Genomic DNA, 17293 nt, shown 5'->3' with positions numbered 1-17293 from the left:
CCTAAGATGCTGATCTGCCAGAACCCTAGAACAACAACAACAACAACAGCTTCTGGATCCACCCACCTTATTAATGTCGACGCCAATTCAGACTCTCTTTTTATAGGAGTCAGGAGAACGCAGATAGGTGTTGCTGTGCACGAGAACCCCTCTCGTAAAGACTTCTGTAGATGGTGTGCCTAGATTAAAACTACCTATAGCTTAAGCAAGCTCTGGAGTTGTTGTGTTGTGAAGTCTTAATGACGTCTCACAAATACGACTAAATAATGGCCATCTTGCATGGAGATAACACGAGAACAACAGTCGCAAGAGAAACAGAATCCCATCGCTGAGGATTCTGTTTTTACTTTGTTACCTTATTTGCATCTTACAGAATTTTATGTACAGCTCTGTTTATAGAGTCGGAATACCAGGGCTTGAAATAGAACAGCACACATCAAAATGCCACTGGGGTTTGTCACACACAACAGTAATTTCATGTACTTGATTATTAAAAAGAAGATATAGTAGACTCTCAATTATCCTAGGCAAATTAACCGGAGTCTCTGCAATTAATCTTGGACCTCCGATTAACGGGGACCCGTGCGGTGTACGGAAGTCAGTAAGTCAGATAACAAATAAGTGGAATCCACTAAAAGTGTTTGTTTACATTTTGAAATGTTCCTTTAACACTGTATGGGTAAAGTTCCTGTACCACTGTTATGGGTCTTTGCAGAAGCACATTGCTTATGATTACCGCCCTCCCCATACTCCGTAGAGAAGATCAAGATTTGAAGCTCGTCAGTGGCGCACGCATGATGCTGTCGGGGGGGGGGGGGGTATTTAAAAAAAAACTAAAAAGTGACTATGAAAGCTAATAAAATTTTGATCAATATAATTATTTTATATAAATCAAAACCAGGTACAAATATTACAATTAAATGAACTTTACAATTTTGTCTTTGGTTACTACACTACATATAAAAATTATGTTGATCAATAGATCAGAATATCAAAAAAAAAAAAAAAAAAACTGTTATTTTTAGGCCACCCAAATAATTAAATTCATATGCCATGCTGTGTCTTATGTGTGTCAATTGCGTGTGTTCTATGGTCGATTTGTCTGTTTTACTGGACGAAAAACCCAGTTTCTGGGAAAAAAATCTTGCTATCTACGCCTGAGACCGACTATATCAGCCACGTCGTAGAAAAAGCTCATTAAAGTTTCTCACGTCATCGACGGGATTCGAATCCGTACCTTTTCCACGCAGGGTGGGGAGGCCGGTGACGATACCACTGTGCTACTCGCGCAGACAGATCCGAATATCAGACTAAAATTAACATCTAATCATAAAAATATCATTAATATTAATAAATAATATTAATACATACTAGGCGGCTTCGCTCCCTCCTCGCTTCTTTTGATAAAATAAAATACTTACAAAAGCTTTCGACTCTATGTGTCTCTTCCTCAGCTATGAATAACTCAGGGGCTCACATCTGGTGAGTATGGGCTTGGCACACCCAGGGTCCTGAACTGGATATCATCATTCTTCTTTTTTTTTTTTTGGTGATTCCTTTCTATTCTCTCTCTCTCTCTCTCTCTCTCTCTCTGTCAGAGTAACTCGGGAGTTTTTTTTTTTTTTTTTTTGGCTGGTGCAGCATAAGCCTCAGCCTTCCTTGCACCATATAACTAATAATAATAATAATAATCCATAAATACGTTAGTATATCTATATAATATCGGTGTAGATACACCATAGACAGCTCTTAAAGAAAAACTAAGATCGTAGTGTGAAAGGCATCATTTCATCTGTATCTCATATTGTGCTCATCCTTCACAACGAGTTATCAAGTATTGCACTACCTCGAATAAATAACGTCTCGCTAATAGAGAAGAATATTGTTATTTATTCTCTCTCGGTGATCACAACCACTCAGACGGCACTGTTTGAAAGCTAGTTGGCTTTTTATTGGTGGGTCCATTTCACACTACCACAGAGTAGTAAGATAATATTAATATCTTATCTTACTACTCTGTGCACACTACGATCGTAATTTAAAAGGCTTAAATTCTGCCATAAAAACTGGGACGATAGTCCCAACTCAGTGTACGCGACAAAATTAAGGTAATTAAATTAGCAATATAATAAAATTGAAGTGAATCAATGTGTGCAGAAAAAGTTGAATCTGAAGAAAGGGTATTGTTGAATTAGAACTAATATTGTATGTAGAAACGTAAGGCAGCACCGTATCCAGGTATCAGCGTAAGGGGTTTGCATGGTTTGTGAAAGTGTGTTTTTTTTTTTTTTTGTTTAGATACACCTAGGAACGCTTATGCGCACATAAATATTGTTAGAGGGATCTTTATTTCAATATTAGGAAAGAATGTAAATAATAATACAGTACGTATTAATCACGAAAAGTTACAATGATATAATACTGTATTTCCAAATATTTGGCAATACAACACACGGAGCTTTTTATTTTTTTTTTCCTTTAATTTCGAATTTTTGGTTAAGGGGCATATGCCCCTTCTGCAAAGATTACGCGGTTAAAATTTAGTGACAGGTAACCCTTTCCAAAATGGCAGTTATTGACATGCCTAACCCGCTATGGTTAGTGTTAGATAGGGTGTTTATTACTTCCCCCTGTTTTAAAATCGGGAACTCGTTTTCCTGTTTTAAAACAGCGGAGAGCGGAAACACCCTTATTTTAACCCTTATTTGTATATTCTCCAGTCTTCATTTTATTATAAACCTAAATATGATCAACTAAACCTAACATCCGCGAGCATGACCCAATCACTCAGTAAGCTGTTAATAGGGTGTTTATCCCCACCCTCCCGCCGTTTTAAAAAAGGCAACGAGTTCCCGATTTTAAAACAGCGGCGGGGGGGAGACACCCTAATTAACACTAGCCGTGGCAGGTTAGGCATGCCAATCACTGCCATTTTAGAAGGGGTACCCGAAAATAAATCATTGTAAATGCAGTGTAAAAAAATGAACAAAATTGATCCGAAGATAGCATAGAGAGAAGGAAAGCAATAGCATCCACATTCAGCCCTTTCTCTCACTTAATTATTATAACCTTACATAAATAAATATATTTACGCCAGGGGCTCACATCTGGTGAGCATGGGCTTGGAAAACCCATGGTCCTGAGCTGGATATCGCCATTCTTCTCTTTCTTGGTGATTCCTTTCTACTTCTAACTCTTGCGTGCTCTCTCTCTCTTGCAGGGGTAACATGAATTTTTTTTGGCTGGTGCAGCATAAGTCTTTGGCTTTTTTGCATCATATGGATAATAATAATAATAATATAAATCCAGTTTTCATAAGCTTTCCAAGAGGCGGCCTTCCTACACTGCCATAATCAAACAAAACAGCCCACAATATATACAGAAAGAGCCACCAAATAATTTTGAATATGTCAACCAATTCCACCTACTAAGCTAGTGGTTTTCAACTGGGGTGCTGTGGTATTTAGCGGAGTTCATGCAGGATGGTAACAGGTATGGGCCGACTAAGCAGTCACTGACCATACCTGCCCACACATTTATTGCGAAGCGATGTTGTGCCGCATGGAGGCGCACACCGTGTGGGTTGTCGTGAGCCCACACATGAGCATTGTGCAGATTGAATAAGCCTTCCCGAGTGAAATAAGCCTCATCCGTGAACAAAACATAGGCTGGAAAATTCAAGTCTTGAACACTTTCTTGGAGAAACCACCGTGCAAAAGCCACATGTGCAGAATGATCTTGGGGGAGCAGTAACTGAACCCTTTGGAGATTATTATTATTATTAATATCCATATGATGCAAGGAAGCCTGAGGCTTATGCTGCACCAAGAAAAAAAAAAAGTTCCCGAGTAACCCTGAGAGAGAGAGAGAGAGAGAGACAGAGAGAGAGAGTCAAAAGTAGAAGGGAATCACCAAGAAAGAGAAGAATGATGATATCCAGCTCAGGACCCTGGGTGTGCCAAGCCCATACTCACCAGATGTGAGCCCCCAGGGTTAAATATGAAAGGGGTGTAAGGAATCGTTGTGCCAGACATGCTGTACATTGCAACGAGACTCTCCTAAGGCAGAGGCAACGGCACGTGTGCTGGCAGTAGGATTATTCTGGACGGCATTCAACACACTTTCTGCCATGGCAGGAGTTTGCATCGAACATGGTCTGTCCACACTACTCCTGTTACCTCTAAATGACCCATAATCACACAAATTTTGATGCACATATGCAAACAAACGGTGGTCCGCTACATGTCTGTCTGGGAAGCGTTCTTCATAAATTCATTGAGCGGCTCGTCCATTGCCCTCTGCTAATCCATACACTAGGTGCATGTCTGCCAGCTCACAGTTTGTATATCGATGCATGCTCTTCGTGCAGCGACTACTGCTTGAATGAGTAAACCAAAAATTTTCCCTCTCGCGAACTGATGAACAGCGCCATGTACCGACTTACGGTGACGTTTCTGGTTATGGGTTCCTATGCGATTCACATTCCTTTAGATGTCACCTACCTCCCCTAAACATTTGTACCAATATTTTTGAGATGCCCTGTATATTAAAAGGCCGAAAACCACTGTGTTAGGTATTTCTTTTGGCCTAGGGGTGCCGTAAAAGAATTACTGGGACACTAAGGGCTCCGTGAACCGAAAAAGTTAAACTCTGTACTAAGCCATGAATATTGAAACTTCAAATTTGACTTTCCGGAAATGTGAAGGATTTGTGAGGATACCACAAATTTTCTAGTATATATATTCTTTGTTAGTCTTTACAATCTGGTACTTCTTCCAATCTAGATAAGAGTAGCAGTAACTGACTGGCCTAGCCCATCCCACTGGTTGCTTTTTTAGCGTTAGAGTGAATCCCACCAATCAGCAATTTGTTTTCTGATTTTAAAACAGCTCCAAGTGTGGGGGGGGATAAGCACACTAACTAAAACGGGTACTGTACAACGAAGAGGTCAGAGCTTCCAGTTACTCATTAATCCGGTTAATGGGATAATCACTTTCCTATCCCTGCTAGCAAATTCCTATATATATCATTGATATACAGGAATCATAGATATCATTATGGGTGGGAAAGGTTATGCACAAATTTATGTAACAGTTTTTCCATAAATAAATAGTATAGTTTGAATTTGAGCATTTCATTATGTGTAATGAGGAGGGAGTCAAAGCTATTGTTAAAAAGTGTTATTGGGATTGGGGGACAAAAAAAGTTAAAAATAACTTTACATAATTTGTGAATGACTCATTAAGACTTCTATTTGCAAACATTCTTATGCAAAGATATATTATTTTTATTTATCCCTTTTATCAGTGTGTTAATCATATAATAGTAATGATTTTTCATTTCAAAGATCGTGCTAGTAGTACTGTATCATTGTGCCAAGGGCCAACGAATAGATGATGGGTAAACAAGTATTTGGTGTAGCAATCACTGATATTTGTACTGTTGTAACTCACTGTTACTAAAAATCTGAATTTAAATGAATCTAATTTTACAAATGAGAGGAAACTATCATTTAAGGAATGTTAACTGCAAGTCAGGCATGCAGAATCAATGAGATCCCCCTCTTCAGAAATTCGTGCTCTTCATCTACTCTGCTCACACAGCTGAAACTCCTAATAGCTGTTTTTGAAGTTTTCTTTGATTTCTTCACTGAAAATTTTAGAAATCTCTGTTAATTATTACATAAGTAGGAGAAATTGACAAATTAAGTTAAACCTAATATGCACGTGCTGTTTGGCATCTGTCGCTTACACTCATTAGCATTAGTAGAGGCATATGATACAAGAAATCAAGCTTATGCAGCATCAGCCAAAAAAAAAAAACCGCTCCCATTTCACCCCTCCATTCGTTCCAAATACCTGTCCAGCTCAGCCTTAAATTTATTTAGGCTATCAACTTCCACAACAACATATGGAAGTCTGTTCCATCAATCAACTATCCGCTGGCTAATGGCAAACTTCCGCACATCTATCCTACAACTGTCTTTCCTCGATTTGAATTTATGCCCTCTCAGGTGATTATTCTGAGCAAGAGGAAGAATCCCATCAGCATTGAGCATGCTCAAGCCATTCAAGGCCTTACACACCTCAATCAGATCACCTCACAGGTGCCCAGCCTCCAGACACTGCAATCTGCAAAACTTAAGCCTTACTTCGTAAGAGAAACACTTCATTCCATTCACCAATCTTGCCGCCCCTCCCTGCACTTGCTCTAACAGCTTCACATCCTTCCCAAAACAAGGCCTCCAGACCTGTATAGAGCACTAAAGGTGTGGCCTGACCACTGCCCTATGCAGGGGACAACCACCTCCCTACCCCTACTAGAAAAACTCGTGCATATCATTGACAAGACGGACACCATGAGCTACTCTTGCAGACCATCAGCACTGCTCAGAAAACTTCATATCTGCCTGCACAACCACCCTCAGGTCCTTTTCATTCTCCACCACTCTCAGTGTCGTACCACAGAGTTGATACGTTACTCTGGGGTTACTGCTTCCCATGTGTAGTACTTTACATTTGTCTCATCCCAAAAATGTTCAATAGGGTTGAGATCCACGGACTGAGCAGACCACTGCAGCAAGGAAAAGTCATTGTCATGTTCCTGGAACCATTCCATATTGATTTGGGCTTTGTGCACCAGCGCATTATCCTGCTGGAAGTAACCATCTGACTGAGGATAAACTGTCAACATGAACAGATGCACTTGGTCAGCAACAATGTTTAGGTACGATGTGGCATTCAGACGTGAATCTATGGGCATCAATGGACCCAGTGTGTGCCAAGAAAACATTCCCCACACCATAACACTGCCCCCACAACTTTGCACAGTAGTCGTCAAACATGACGGGTTCATCCATGGGTTCATGTTGTTTTCGCCAAATTCTTAGCCTTCCATCAACATGATGCACTAGGAACTTCGCCTCGTCAGACCAAAGAACTGTTTTCCAATCCTCGATAGTCCAGTGCTGGTGTTGCCGTGCCCAAAGGAGGCGTGCTCTCTTGTTCTTCTTTGATAACAAAGGTATGCAATGTGGCTGTTGGCTGTTGTAGCCCATTTGTGACAAAGTGCGACTAGTGGTCCATTGCGATATTTTGTTCTGCACACCAAGGTTGTATTGTGATGTGATGTGTCACATTGTGGTCCATCTGTTTGCTTGCACAATTCTAGCTATCCTCCTCTGACCTCTCTCACCAACATTTGATTTTCTTTCACAGGAGTGCTGTTGAGAGGATGTTTTCTGTTTGTTGCACCATTCTCGATACACCCTTGAAACTGTGGTGCGTGAAAAGTTCTGAACTGCTGTTTCAGAGATGTTTTGTCCAGCACGTCTTGTACCTACTACCATGCCATGTTCGAAGTCCGTTAGATCACCCCTTTTCCCCATTGACAGTAAGCTGGCTTTATTGCCACACATGGTCCTCCTGCCACTAACACTCTCTAGCTTTGTGACATTGAAGCATAATCTGAAATAAAACTCTTGATTCGTGTGCTTAATGATTCATGTGGCAGGCGCTCCTGTTATTGACAGGATGGCATCCAATTACAGGCTTTCATTGAAGCATGTTTTTAAATTTTCATTTTGCTCACCAACAACTCTAGAAGATTTTTAATTTCAAAAATTAATTTAAAACCTGTGCTTTTAATATAAAAAATTTGATTTTCACAGTTGTATTCAGGAAAGATTGAAAATAAAGGTGCCATAAAAGTGAACAATTATGAATTATTTTTTGCTGATTTTTCAAATGTAGGTGTGTGGGGTCTAAGTGATCCTATACAACTAGAGGAAGAACAATCCTTTTCGCATGTGCTGACAAGTTAACCACATATGGTCTGTGTTATTTTTAGTGGATAATTTTCTGGATTTTTCTTCAGTTCAAAAGATCTAGTATTATGTATGATGCAGTTAAGAATCGAGAGGTATTACTTATTTGGAGATTGTTGAATGCCACCTTATGCTAAAATATGATATTTTTCTGTTGTGTTTTTAGCTTCCTGGGGTTATCACAGACAAGGATCATGTCAAGCAGGTTTTTCGGCTGCCCTAACAAAGGTCAGTATGCTGCCTTTATTTGTTTTAATTTCACATATTTCACTAACTATTGATAAAATAAAATAATAAATAATTATAATAAATTTCTGTAAATCAAGTACTTTGGATTTTTTTTATTTTAGGTGTGAATGTACAAGGTGTTTGACATTGGGATATTTTACATAGGTTCATGAGGACAACTCAGTTTGAATCTCATTATCCTAAAATATACTTGATAAGAATAGAGATCTGTAAAGATTGTTTAAAACAGTTTATTCATATTAAAAATATTACCATTTTCATTATTGCATTTGCAACTTATTTTAGTGATTTAAATGGATTTTTTAAAAATTTAATGGGAATAAAATTAATACTTGAAGAATTATTAGAATGTAATGATGAATGTTATGTATTTTTAAATTTCATAATTTCACAGTAGCTTAATTTATTATGTAAGAAATACAGAAATGAGAATAGTGTTTCAAGGTTTTTGCCATTTTCTTAATCACATATGTGAAGAAACAACTGTGTGAACAGTAACAAATGAAGTCTTATGTAGCAGTACAAGAAAGAAATATTATTTTGCATACTAATTTTTGAAATTTACTGGGTGTATTTTCCAATGATACTTTAGAATTAGCTTTAGCAAGCTTATGTAGCATCTGCCAAACAAAAAAAATCTAGTTCTGCCTTAAACTTTTTAAGTTGATGACCTCCACTACAACAGATGGAAGTTTGTTCCAACCATCAACCACCTGCTGGCTAAAGGCTAATTTCCACAACATCTATTCTACAATTATTTCCTCAGTTTGAATTTATGTCCCCTCAGGTGCATAATCTGAGCAAGAGGAAGAATCACATCAGCATTGAGCTTGCTCAAACCATTTAAGGCCTTATACACCTCAATCAGATCACCTCACAGGTACCTAGTCTCCAGACACTGTAATCTGCAGGACTTAAGCCTTACTTGGTAACAGCAACCCTTTGTTCCATTCACTAATTTTGTTGCCCTTCTCTGTACTCGTTCCAGCAGCCCTACATCCTTTCTAAAATGAGGCTGGTTGGTTGGTTGGTTGTTTTAGGATTTTATGGCACATTAGCATCCAAAGCCTAAAATGAGGCCTCCAGACCTGTTGCAGTACTCAAGGTGTGGCCTGACCATTTCCTTATACAAGGAGATAATCTCCTTATCCCTCCCAGAAAAATTCTTCTGTATCATTGATAAGACACCATAAGCTACTCTTGTAGCCTGTCTGCACTGCTCAGAAAACTTCATATCTGACTGCACAATTCCCCCAGATTCTTTTCATTCTCCACTATCCTGATTGTAGTACCACCTAGTTGGTATGTTACTCTGGCTTACTGCTACCCATATGCAGTACTTTGCATTTGTCAATGTTACACTTCAGTTGCCAACTCTCAGCCCATCTGCTTAACATTTTTCTAGATCCTGTTGCAGTAGAGTACTGTCATTAATTTGATAAGCTTCTGGCCTCCACTTCCCTACAGACTTCCTCATGTGTGAATATAGATGCAAAATACTCAATCAGTGTTTCAGTTACCTCAGCAGATTCATCAACAATCGAACCGTCGATGTCAGATGGCCCAATATGATTGATCCCCTTCCTTCTAAAGTTTACATGAGTAAAGATTTGCTTTTTTCTTTGCATCCTTTGCCAAAGATTTCTCATAATCTGCCTTTGCTTGCCTAATCTCCTTTATGACTTGATTACAGACTATCTTATATCTACCATAGTCTTCTGTGTCACCTGATAATTTATATGTATCCCATACATTTTTCTTCTCTGCCATGAGTCTCATTAGTTCATCTGCCATCCATTTAGGCCTAAACCTTGAAGAGTATTTCTTAGTTGGTATGAAGAGCCTAGTAGCTTCCCAGATTACTTCCTTGAATGCTTCCAATTTAGAACTTGGTGTTGGTAACACCATCAGTTGGTCCCACAGTATAGAATTTAAAAACTGTCTGAGACCACCATAGTCACCTTTCTGAAAGCAAAATCTCTTCCCTTTACCCCTGATGGTAGTTACATCTTTAAGTAAATCCCACATCAGCACACTGTGATCACTGCCATCTAGTAGTTCCTTTATCTGTAAATTGTTAATGCATGAATAATCACTTGATAATCAGATCAAGAGTGTTACTTCTCCTACTTTCCTCTCGAATATGCTGCTGTAGAAAACAATCATCCAGTAAATCCACAAAAGCCTTGCTAGTGTGCACGTGACCATCCTACATGTTCCAGTCAATATCTGGGTAGTAAAAATCCCCCATTATAAGACAATCTGATTTACTGGCCCACTCTATTTCTCTGTACAGTTGTTCATTGCACTCATCAATGTCATTAGTCCTATAACACCCTCCTACTCTCAATTTTGCTTTCCCATTGCTTAAGTCACACCAAACTGACTCAACATACACTGTCCACCCATGTCAGCTAGATGCACTTCCCTAGATTTGATGTTTCTTAACTAACAACATAACCTCTCCTCCCTTCCTATCCTGTCTATCCTTTCTGCATACATTGTACTCCCTGAATTCCAATTCTGCATTGCTTATATCTATGTGACATCACCTCTCTGATATCCCAAAAATACCTGCCTTTGATGTTTTGACCAGCACCTCAAATTCATAAAATTTATTTATTAAACTCCTATCATTGGTGTACATGCAAGTATACATTTACCTGTTAGTTAGTTATCCTAACACAGCCCATGTATTTACTTGTTCCATGATAACTCCCAGCAGTCCTAGAAATTCCCAGAACCTTGCTTTCTAGGCTGCTGCTCATTTTAATAGAAGCAGTGCAAGAATCACTTTCACCTCTGCCTGCAGCTACTGTTAATCTGTTAGTCTGTGTATCCCTTAAGCTAGCTGTTTTCCAACCCACCTAACACTGCCTCTATAGCATCAGCAAATATCCTTGCACCCTTTCTATTTAAGTGTAGCCCATCCCTATAGAAGTAGTCTCTCCTGTTAACAAGCACAGACCACACAGAGAAATTTTACCCCATGAGCCATGCACTATCTCTCCAGGGCCGATTTGATTGATAAGGCTCTCATCTATACTCATTCCTGTCATTTCTGGTCAGTTGTTGTTGTTGTTATTTGGTTTTTAGGAGCATTAGCAGCTAAGGCCATATTGCTCTGGGATATGCGGTGGTCATTCTCTGACCTTTCCGCATCCTCCATATTTGGTGGTGACGGGCTCAAACCCTGGTCTAATCAAGAAGCGTATGCTACGCATTGGTGCTCCTTCCCACCTGGCTACGGAGACGCTTTCTGGTCAGATTTGCAGACATTTTCAAATTTAACCCTAACTTGCAACTTTTTTTCAATATTGACCTGTACTTGTTAAGTCCACAGATCTACTCTTAATATCATTAATGCGAACGTGTACAACAATATCATCCTTTGTGCCCTTAAAAGATGATATCTGCTCTACAGCGTCATCAGCTTTTGCCCCTGGCTACCATACCCTGGTCCTATTCCACCTATCCTTTTTGCATAATATATTTCCGATCCCCCTGACATTAGAGTTACTGACAATAACTAGCTCCTGTGGGACCAGCGTATTCTGCCCTGAAGATTGGACCAGAAGATTGCTGCTGTGTTGCTTGATGCCCAAGAGTGAGCTCTGGAATTGAGTTGGGCAGCTGAGAGCTTGATGGGTCTCCCATTTTAATTCCCTTGAGGGCCATCTACCCTACTCTTCAAACTCTCATAGATGCCCATCAGATTGCTGAGTTGGCACCCAATTTCTTGACACTTTCTGTGCCTAGCACTCACACAAAGACATCCTGATTGGCTATATCATGACCTGTTCTAGAAATTTATGGAAATATTTCACAAGTTGCACATTTTTTTAGGTTGTGATGCATAGGAGAATCGCCCCTTTCGGTTTTCCTCCGAGCCACAGCAATCCTGCTAATTGTGCTTGTTGCTTTGCGGCTCTAGTCTGGGGTATGATTTCTGTTTAAATACTATTTAATTGATTATCAATAAAAATTAATAAGTTTAATAAATTTAATTGGCAATACTACACTGATGAGAAGCAACCGAAAGAGCAAGCTAGCTTTAGGACAGGATTCTCAAATATGGATCACCTTCATATAATATCACAGCTAATGGAAAAAGCAAATAAATATAAAACACCATTATGCCTGGCATTTGTGGATTATGAAAAGGCATTTGATTCCATACAGCGTAAGGTAATGTTTCAGGCACTGGAAAGACAAGGCATAGATAACCCATATATTATGATTTTGAAGAAAATATATGAGAACGCTACCTCCTTTATTAGACTAGACAAACACAGTAGCAAATTTAAAATTGAAAACGGAGTTCGACAAGGAGACAGGATATCTCCGAAGTTGTTTACAGCTGCCCTTGAGGAAGCTTTCAGAAGATTAGACTGGTCACAGAAAGGAGTCAATGTGAATAAAGAGTTCTTTTTCTTTTTTTTTTCTTTTTTTTTTATGAAAACCCTAAACACGAGACGTATTAGAACCTATAGTACTTAGTACCATGCTTGGTTTGGAGGTTGAGAAGATGAAAGAAGATATTTGTTGACATTAGACTGTAATATTCAGGAAATACGTATAAAGGAAGGTTGTTCCAGAAAACGGCAGTTGAATGAATAAACAAGGAAGATGAAAAGTTGGTTCTGTGAGTTCGAAGTTGGACAGTAAATGGATGTTGGCTGGTGGCGGCATGTGCTCGGACTGTTTTGAAAGAGAGAGCGGGAATTATAGAAGCCAATTTAGAAGAACAGTGACCATGGAAGTATCTGTAGAAAAGGCATGCAGCAGAAACAGTACATCTATGAGACAGTGAGTGGAGAGACTCTGTTAGAGAGGAGTCATTAATTAACCTAACTGCCCTCTTCTGAATGGAATCTAGAAGCCTGAGAGAGGTTTTCGGGGCACTGCCCCAGATGTGGGAACAATATTCCATAGTAGGGCAGATTTGCAATTTGTACAGAGTGAACAGCTGTTTGGAAGAAAAGTAATGCCGAGAGCGAAAGAGAAAACCAAGTTTTTTAGATGCAGAGGAAGCAATATTTGTAATGTGCTTGTGCCAAGAGAGAGATTAGAAGTCAGGGTAATCCCCAAAAGAGAGATATCATTTTGCCTAGAAATTGGATTGTGTCAAAGAGATAAGCATAGGAGCAGAAGAATCCTTTTTGCGAGATATAAGACAAGACTGAGTTTAAGGATTGAAATCAATTAAGTTGTCTTTGCCCCACTGGAGATCAGCATTTAAGGAATTGGTAGCGGATATTCAAGAAGTTGAAGCTGATTGAGCAGGGCAAGGTTTCTCAAAATGGGAAGTGAAATACAGTGTGCTATCATCGGCAAAACTATGGATAGGATTTCCAGTCAATGGAAGAGGGTTATTAATATACAAGAGGAAAAGAGTGGGGGAAAGAACTAAAACTTGGGGGGACACCGGCATTAGTGGAAAAGTTAGAAGACAGAGCCATCTACCCTCACCCTCAGTGAGCGATCAGAGAAAACTGGATAACCAATTACAAAAAACAGTTGGCAAACCATAAGATGGAAGCTTGTTTAGGAGACCTTTATGCCAAACACGATCGAAAGCCTTTGAGATGTCAAGAGCAACTTCTTGTGTTTCCCCGAACTTTTCCATTGAATTTGTCCATAAATGGATAACACGAGCCAGAATATCACCAGTGGATCGACATTGACGGAATCCATACTGGCGATCGTTGATCAGGCAGAAGGTTTCTAGGTAGTTTAAGAGTTGGCAGTTGATTGATTTCTCCATTACTTTAGAAAGAGTAGAAGTAATTGCAATAGGACAATAATTGGATGGGAGGGATTTGTAACCCTTTTTAGTAACTGGGTGGATATGAGTAAATTTCCAAGCAGAAGAAAAAACACCTTTGGAATAAGAAAGTGAAAAAAGGCGGCAAAGAACAGGAGTAAGTTCAGGAGCACAGGTTTTGAGAACAAGTGGAGAAATATCATCAGGACCGGGAGCTTACTTAACAACAAGATTTGTCAAAATCCTTCTGACATCTGTTTGACAGAAGACCACAGGAGGTATTGAATGGAGCGTGTTGGGAATGGTGGGAGGTGTTTTACCAAGATGATTAATACAGGAGTTGGAAGAAAAATGGGATGATAGCAGGTCAGCTTTATCCTAAACCATTAACGATTTTCAGATGACATTGTGGTCATAAGCCACAATCCCAAAGAATTAGAGGAAAATCTTAGTGTTATGCAGAGTTAGTAGGGATTTTGGACTAAAGATGAATATGGCTAAAACAAAGTAATGATGAACAAGTATGCCACAGAAAGGGATATAATGATTGAAGGAGCAGTAATTGAAAAGGTGGAGTCATTGGCTGTAATTATCTGGGACTGTCATGGGCTGTAATAATGATAAATAAATGGCTGTAAGTCAAGAGAAGAATAAATTTTGGATGGATAGCATTCAGGAAATATAGTCACATACTGAGGAGTAATATCCCAATTTGTCTGAAACATAAAAAAATGAACCAATGTATACTCCCCACCATGACTTATGGAAGTGAAACTTGGGCACTCGCCTAAAGAATGGAAGAGAAGCTGAAAACGACACAGTGAAGAATGGAATGAATTATATTGGGAATCAGACTGTTAGATAAGAAGATAAACACATGGATTAGGCAGCAAACTCAAGTAGAGGACATTCTTATCACAACTAAAGAACTAAAATGGTCTTGGGCAGGACATATAGCTCAAAGATGATGACAGATGGACTAAAAAAATAACAGAATGGTACCCAAGAGGAGCTAGAAGAAAACCTGGAAGACAACGATGGAGATGGACACATGAAATTCATGAGTTTGTGGATAGTAAATGGATGGCCATTGCACAAAACAGATGGAACTGGAAAGTTGCTGGAGAGGCCTTCATCCTGCAGTGGATTGAAAATGGCTGATGATGATGATGACTACACTAAGCTAATGCATTCGCAATCTAGTTCAATCAAAATACGCTATCTAGTTCTTATGTTATACCTTACACTATCAAGTTATGCTATATGGTAACAATTACAATTTTAAATTAGTTATACCCTTAGCTAAATACAAAAGATATATATCCAACAAGTGATTAAACCTTCAAACTACATATTTATCACGATTAAAACCCTACTATTCTTTTGCACTACTGGTTACATTCTATGATATCTGTGCCAAAAACTACGATACAATAGCGGCCTGAGCAGTGATTCATAACTCACAAAAATCACTAGTTAAATTTAAAAATAAGCTAATAAGCCTATTTAATATCTTTGTAAAAAACACAATTTAATATGTTAATTAATCAAGAATACAGGAAAAATATGTAAATTACTTATCATTTGCGTGATCTTCTAACTTCACTTCAACCCTTTGGCCTGTGCTTCAGCAAGATGGGTTATCATGGATGACTCAGTGAGGATCAATTGGCTAGTGGGTTCACCTACAAAGGTCAACCATGCCAATGCCATACTCCTACCCTCTTGGTCCGACGGACAGGTCAGGCTGGTGGCAGTTCAGGTATAGTGTCTGGGTAGCCCTGGTGTCCCACTCCCAAGAACATTTATTGCTTGCTGGGTGGTGGACATCCCATTTAGGCTATGTGGTGGGGTGAAGGGGCCCTGGCACTGAACCAAATTTAAAAACACTATGAATCCTGATAACGTTATTGCTTCACGGGCCCCAACATGGTCCCTATCAGAAAATAAAAACCATGAAACAGACACTAAAAGTGCAGCAAAGAAATCCCAAACTGAAGTACTCTTAGGTTCCATACCAAGATTCTTAATCATGCATTCAAAAACTGAGAAATCCATTAGGAAAACATCATCCTTTTTCATACAGAAGGTTTAGACAGGTTATCAGGTTCTCCGAAATCAATTGAGAGGCTTCGTTCTGTGGATCTCTTAATTGAAAACAAAATTGACAGGCACTCTGAACAATCAGAGGGCCTGTCTGAGCAAGACAGTAGTTGGTATTCAATCAGAGGAATACCGAGAGTAACACCACACAGAACACCAAATTCATCCAGAGGTGTCCTTTCAAATTGGGACCCCCTTGAGGTTTCTGAGAAGGAAATCTGCTCTGAACTAAAGCTATAGGGAGTAATAGCTGTTAAAAGAATTTCCTCATGTAGAGATGGGAAGTTAGTACCAAACAGAAATATTATCCTTGCATTTAATTCTCCAGCATCCCCTAATTCGATAACAACTTGGGTACATAAATGGCACAGTAAGGCCATGTGTCCCAAACTCACTGCGATATTTCAAATGCCAGAAATATGGACATTCACAGATGGTCTGCCTATGCTTGGTGTGGTATAAAAGACCACAAAAGTAGGCATGTTCAGCCAACAAACATATTTATGTAAACTGTTGAAGGTGAGCACTCTGCATACTCAAAGGCATACAGTGGTGGAAACAAGAAAAGCAAATGCAACGACACAGAGCAAAGCTAAATATTCCATATCAGGAGGCAAGAAAACTGGTAATGCCCGACTGGTAGCAATATGCCTACATATGCTCAGAAGGCTGCCGGAAAGCAATCTGCTGGAACTCAAAGAGATGTGACAATCCCACTGAGAGATTCTTTTGCTCCCATTGTACACTACTTATTGAACACTCAAAATCCAGAACAAACACTTATTTATTTTAGTTATATATATTATTATAGACCATTGTGGCCATTTTAGACCATTTCTCAAAACTTGTTCTGCAATTCATTATCCTTATTTGCTATATGGTATATTTATTCAACCATGATAGTGATGTTTATTTTTATTTCAGGATGGCAGGAGACTGTTTATTGGAGCAGTAGGCAGCTGGTATTGGCAAGGTAAATAATATAAATGATATCTTATGTATAAAGTCCTCTCAGTAAAATGCACTCCATGTGATTAGCATTGTTCTGGCAATGGACTTGTTCATTACACTAGCAGGTAGTAAGTTCTGAATGTGTTACTTTCCCACAGCCATGATATTTCCCAATTGATTAACAATTGGAATTGTTAATTCTTTTTGGAATTTAGTTATATTTCCCAGTTGTTAATACAATTGAAAATTAAAATAATTAAAAGAAATAGAGAGTGTCTACACTTACCACAAAATGACACACAATTCCACTGTAATGGTTCTACCACAATCTGTGATTAAGAGAAAAGCTGTGAAAGGACATCCTACAGGTGAATGCAGACACCACATACAAGAAAAAT

At 39.0% G+C, this 17293-nt stretch overlaps 1 protein-coding gene across 1 annotated transcript in view; it reads left to right on the top strand.

Moving 5' to 3' along the window:
- LOC150090997 (integrin alpha-PS2-like) overlaps window positions 1-17293 on the top strand; it is a 366306-nt gene that overhangs the window by 77006 nt on the left and 272007 nt on the right. Inside the window, exons 5-6 of the mRNA XM_090381009.1 lie at window positions 7992-8053; window positions 16869-16917. Coding sequence (XP_090237135.1) covers window positions 7992-8053; window positions 16869-16917 — 111 coding nt within the window. The remainder of the gene's footprint in view (window positions 1-7991; window positions 8054-16868; window positions 16918-17293) is intronic.

Source organism: Mastigoproctus giganteus, chromosome 1, assembly GCF_048544385.1.
Source record: "Mastigoproctus giganteus isolate SK-2022 chromosome 1, ASM4854438v1, whole genome shotgun sequence".
NCBI lineage: Eukaryota > Metazoa > Arthropoda > Arachnida > Uropygi > Thelyphonidae > Mastigoproctus > Mastigoproctus giganteus.
Note: the sequence above shows the minus strand (reverse complement) of the source record. Positions and strands in the feature narration are given on the sequence as shown.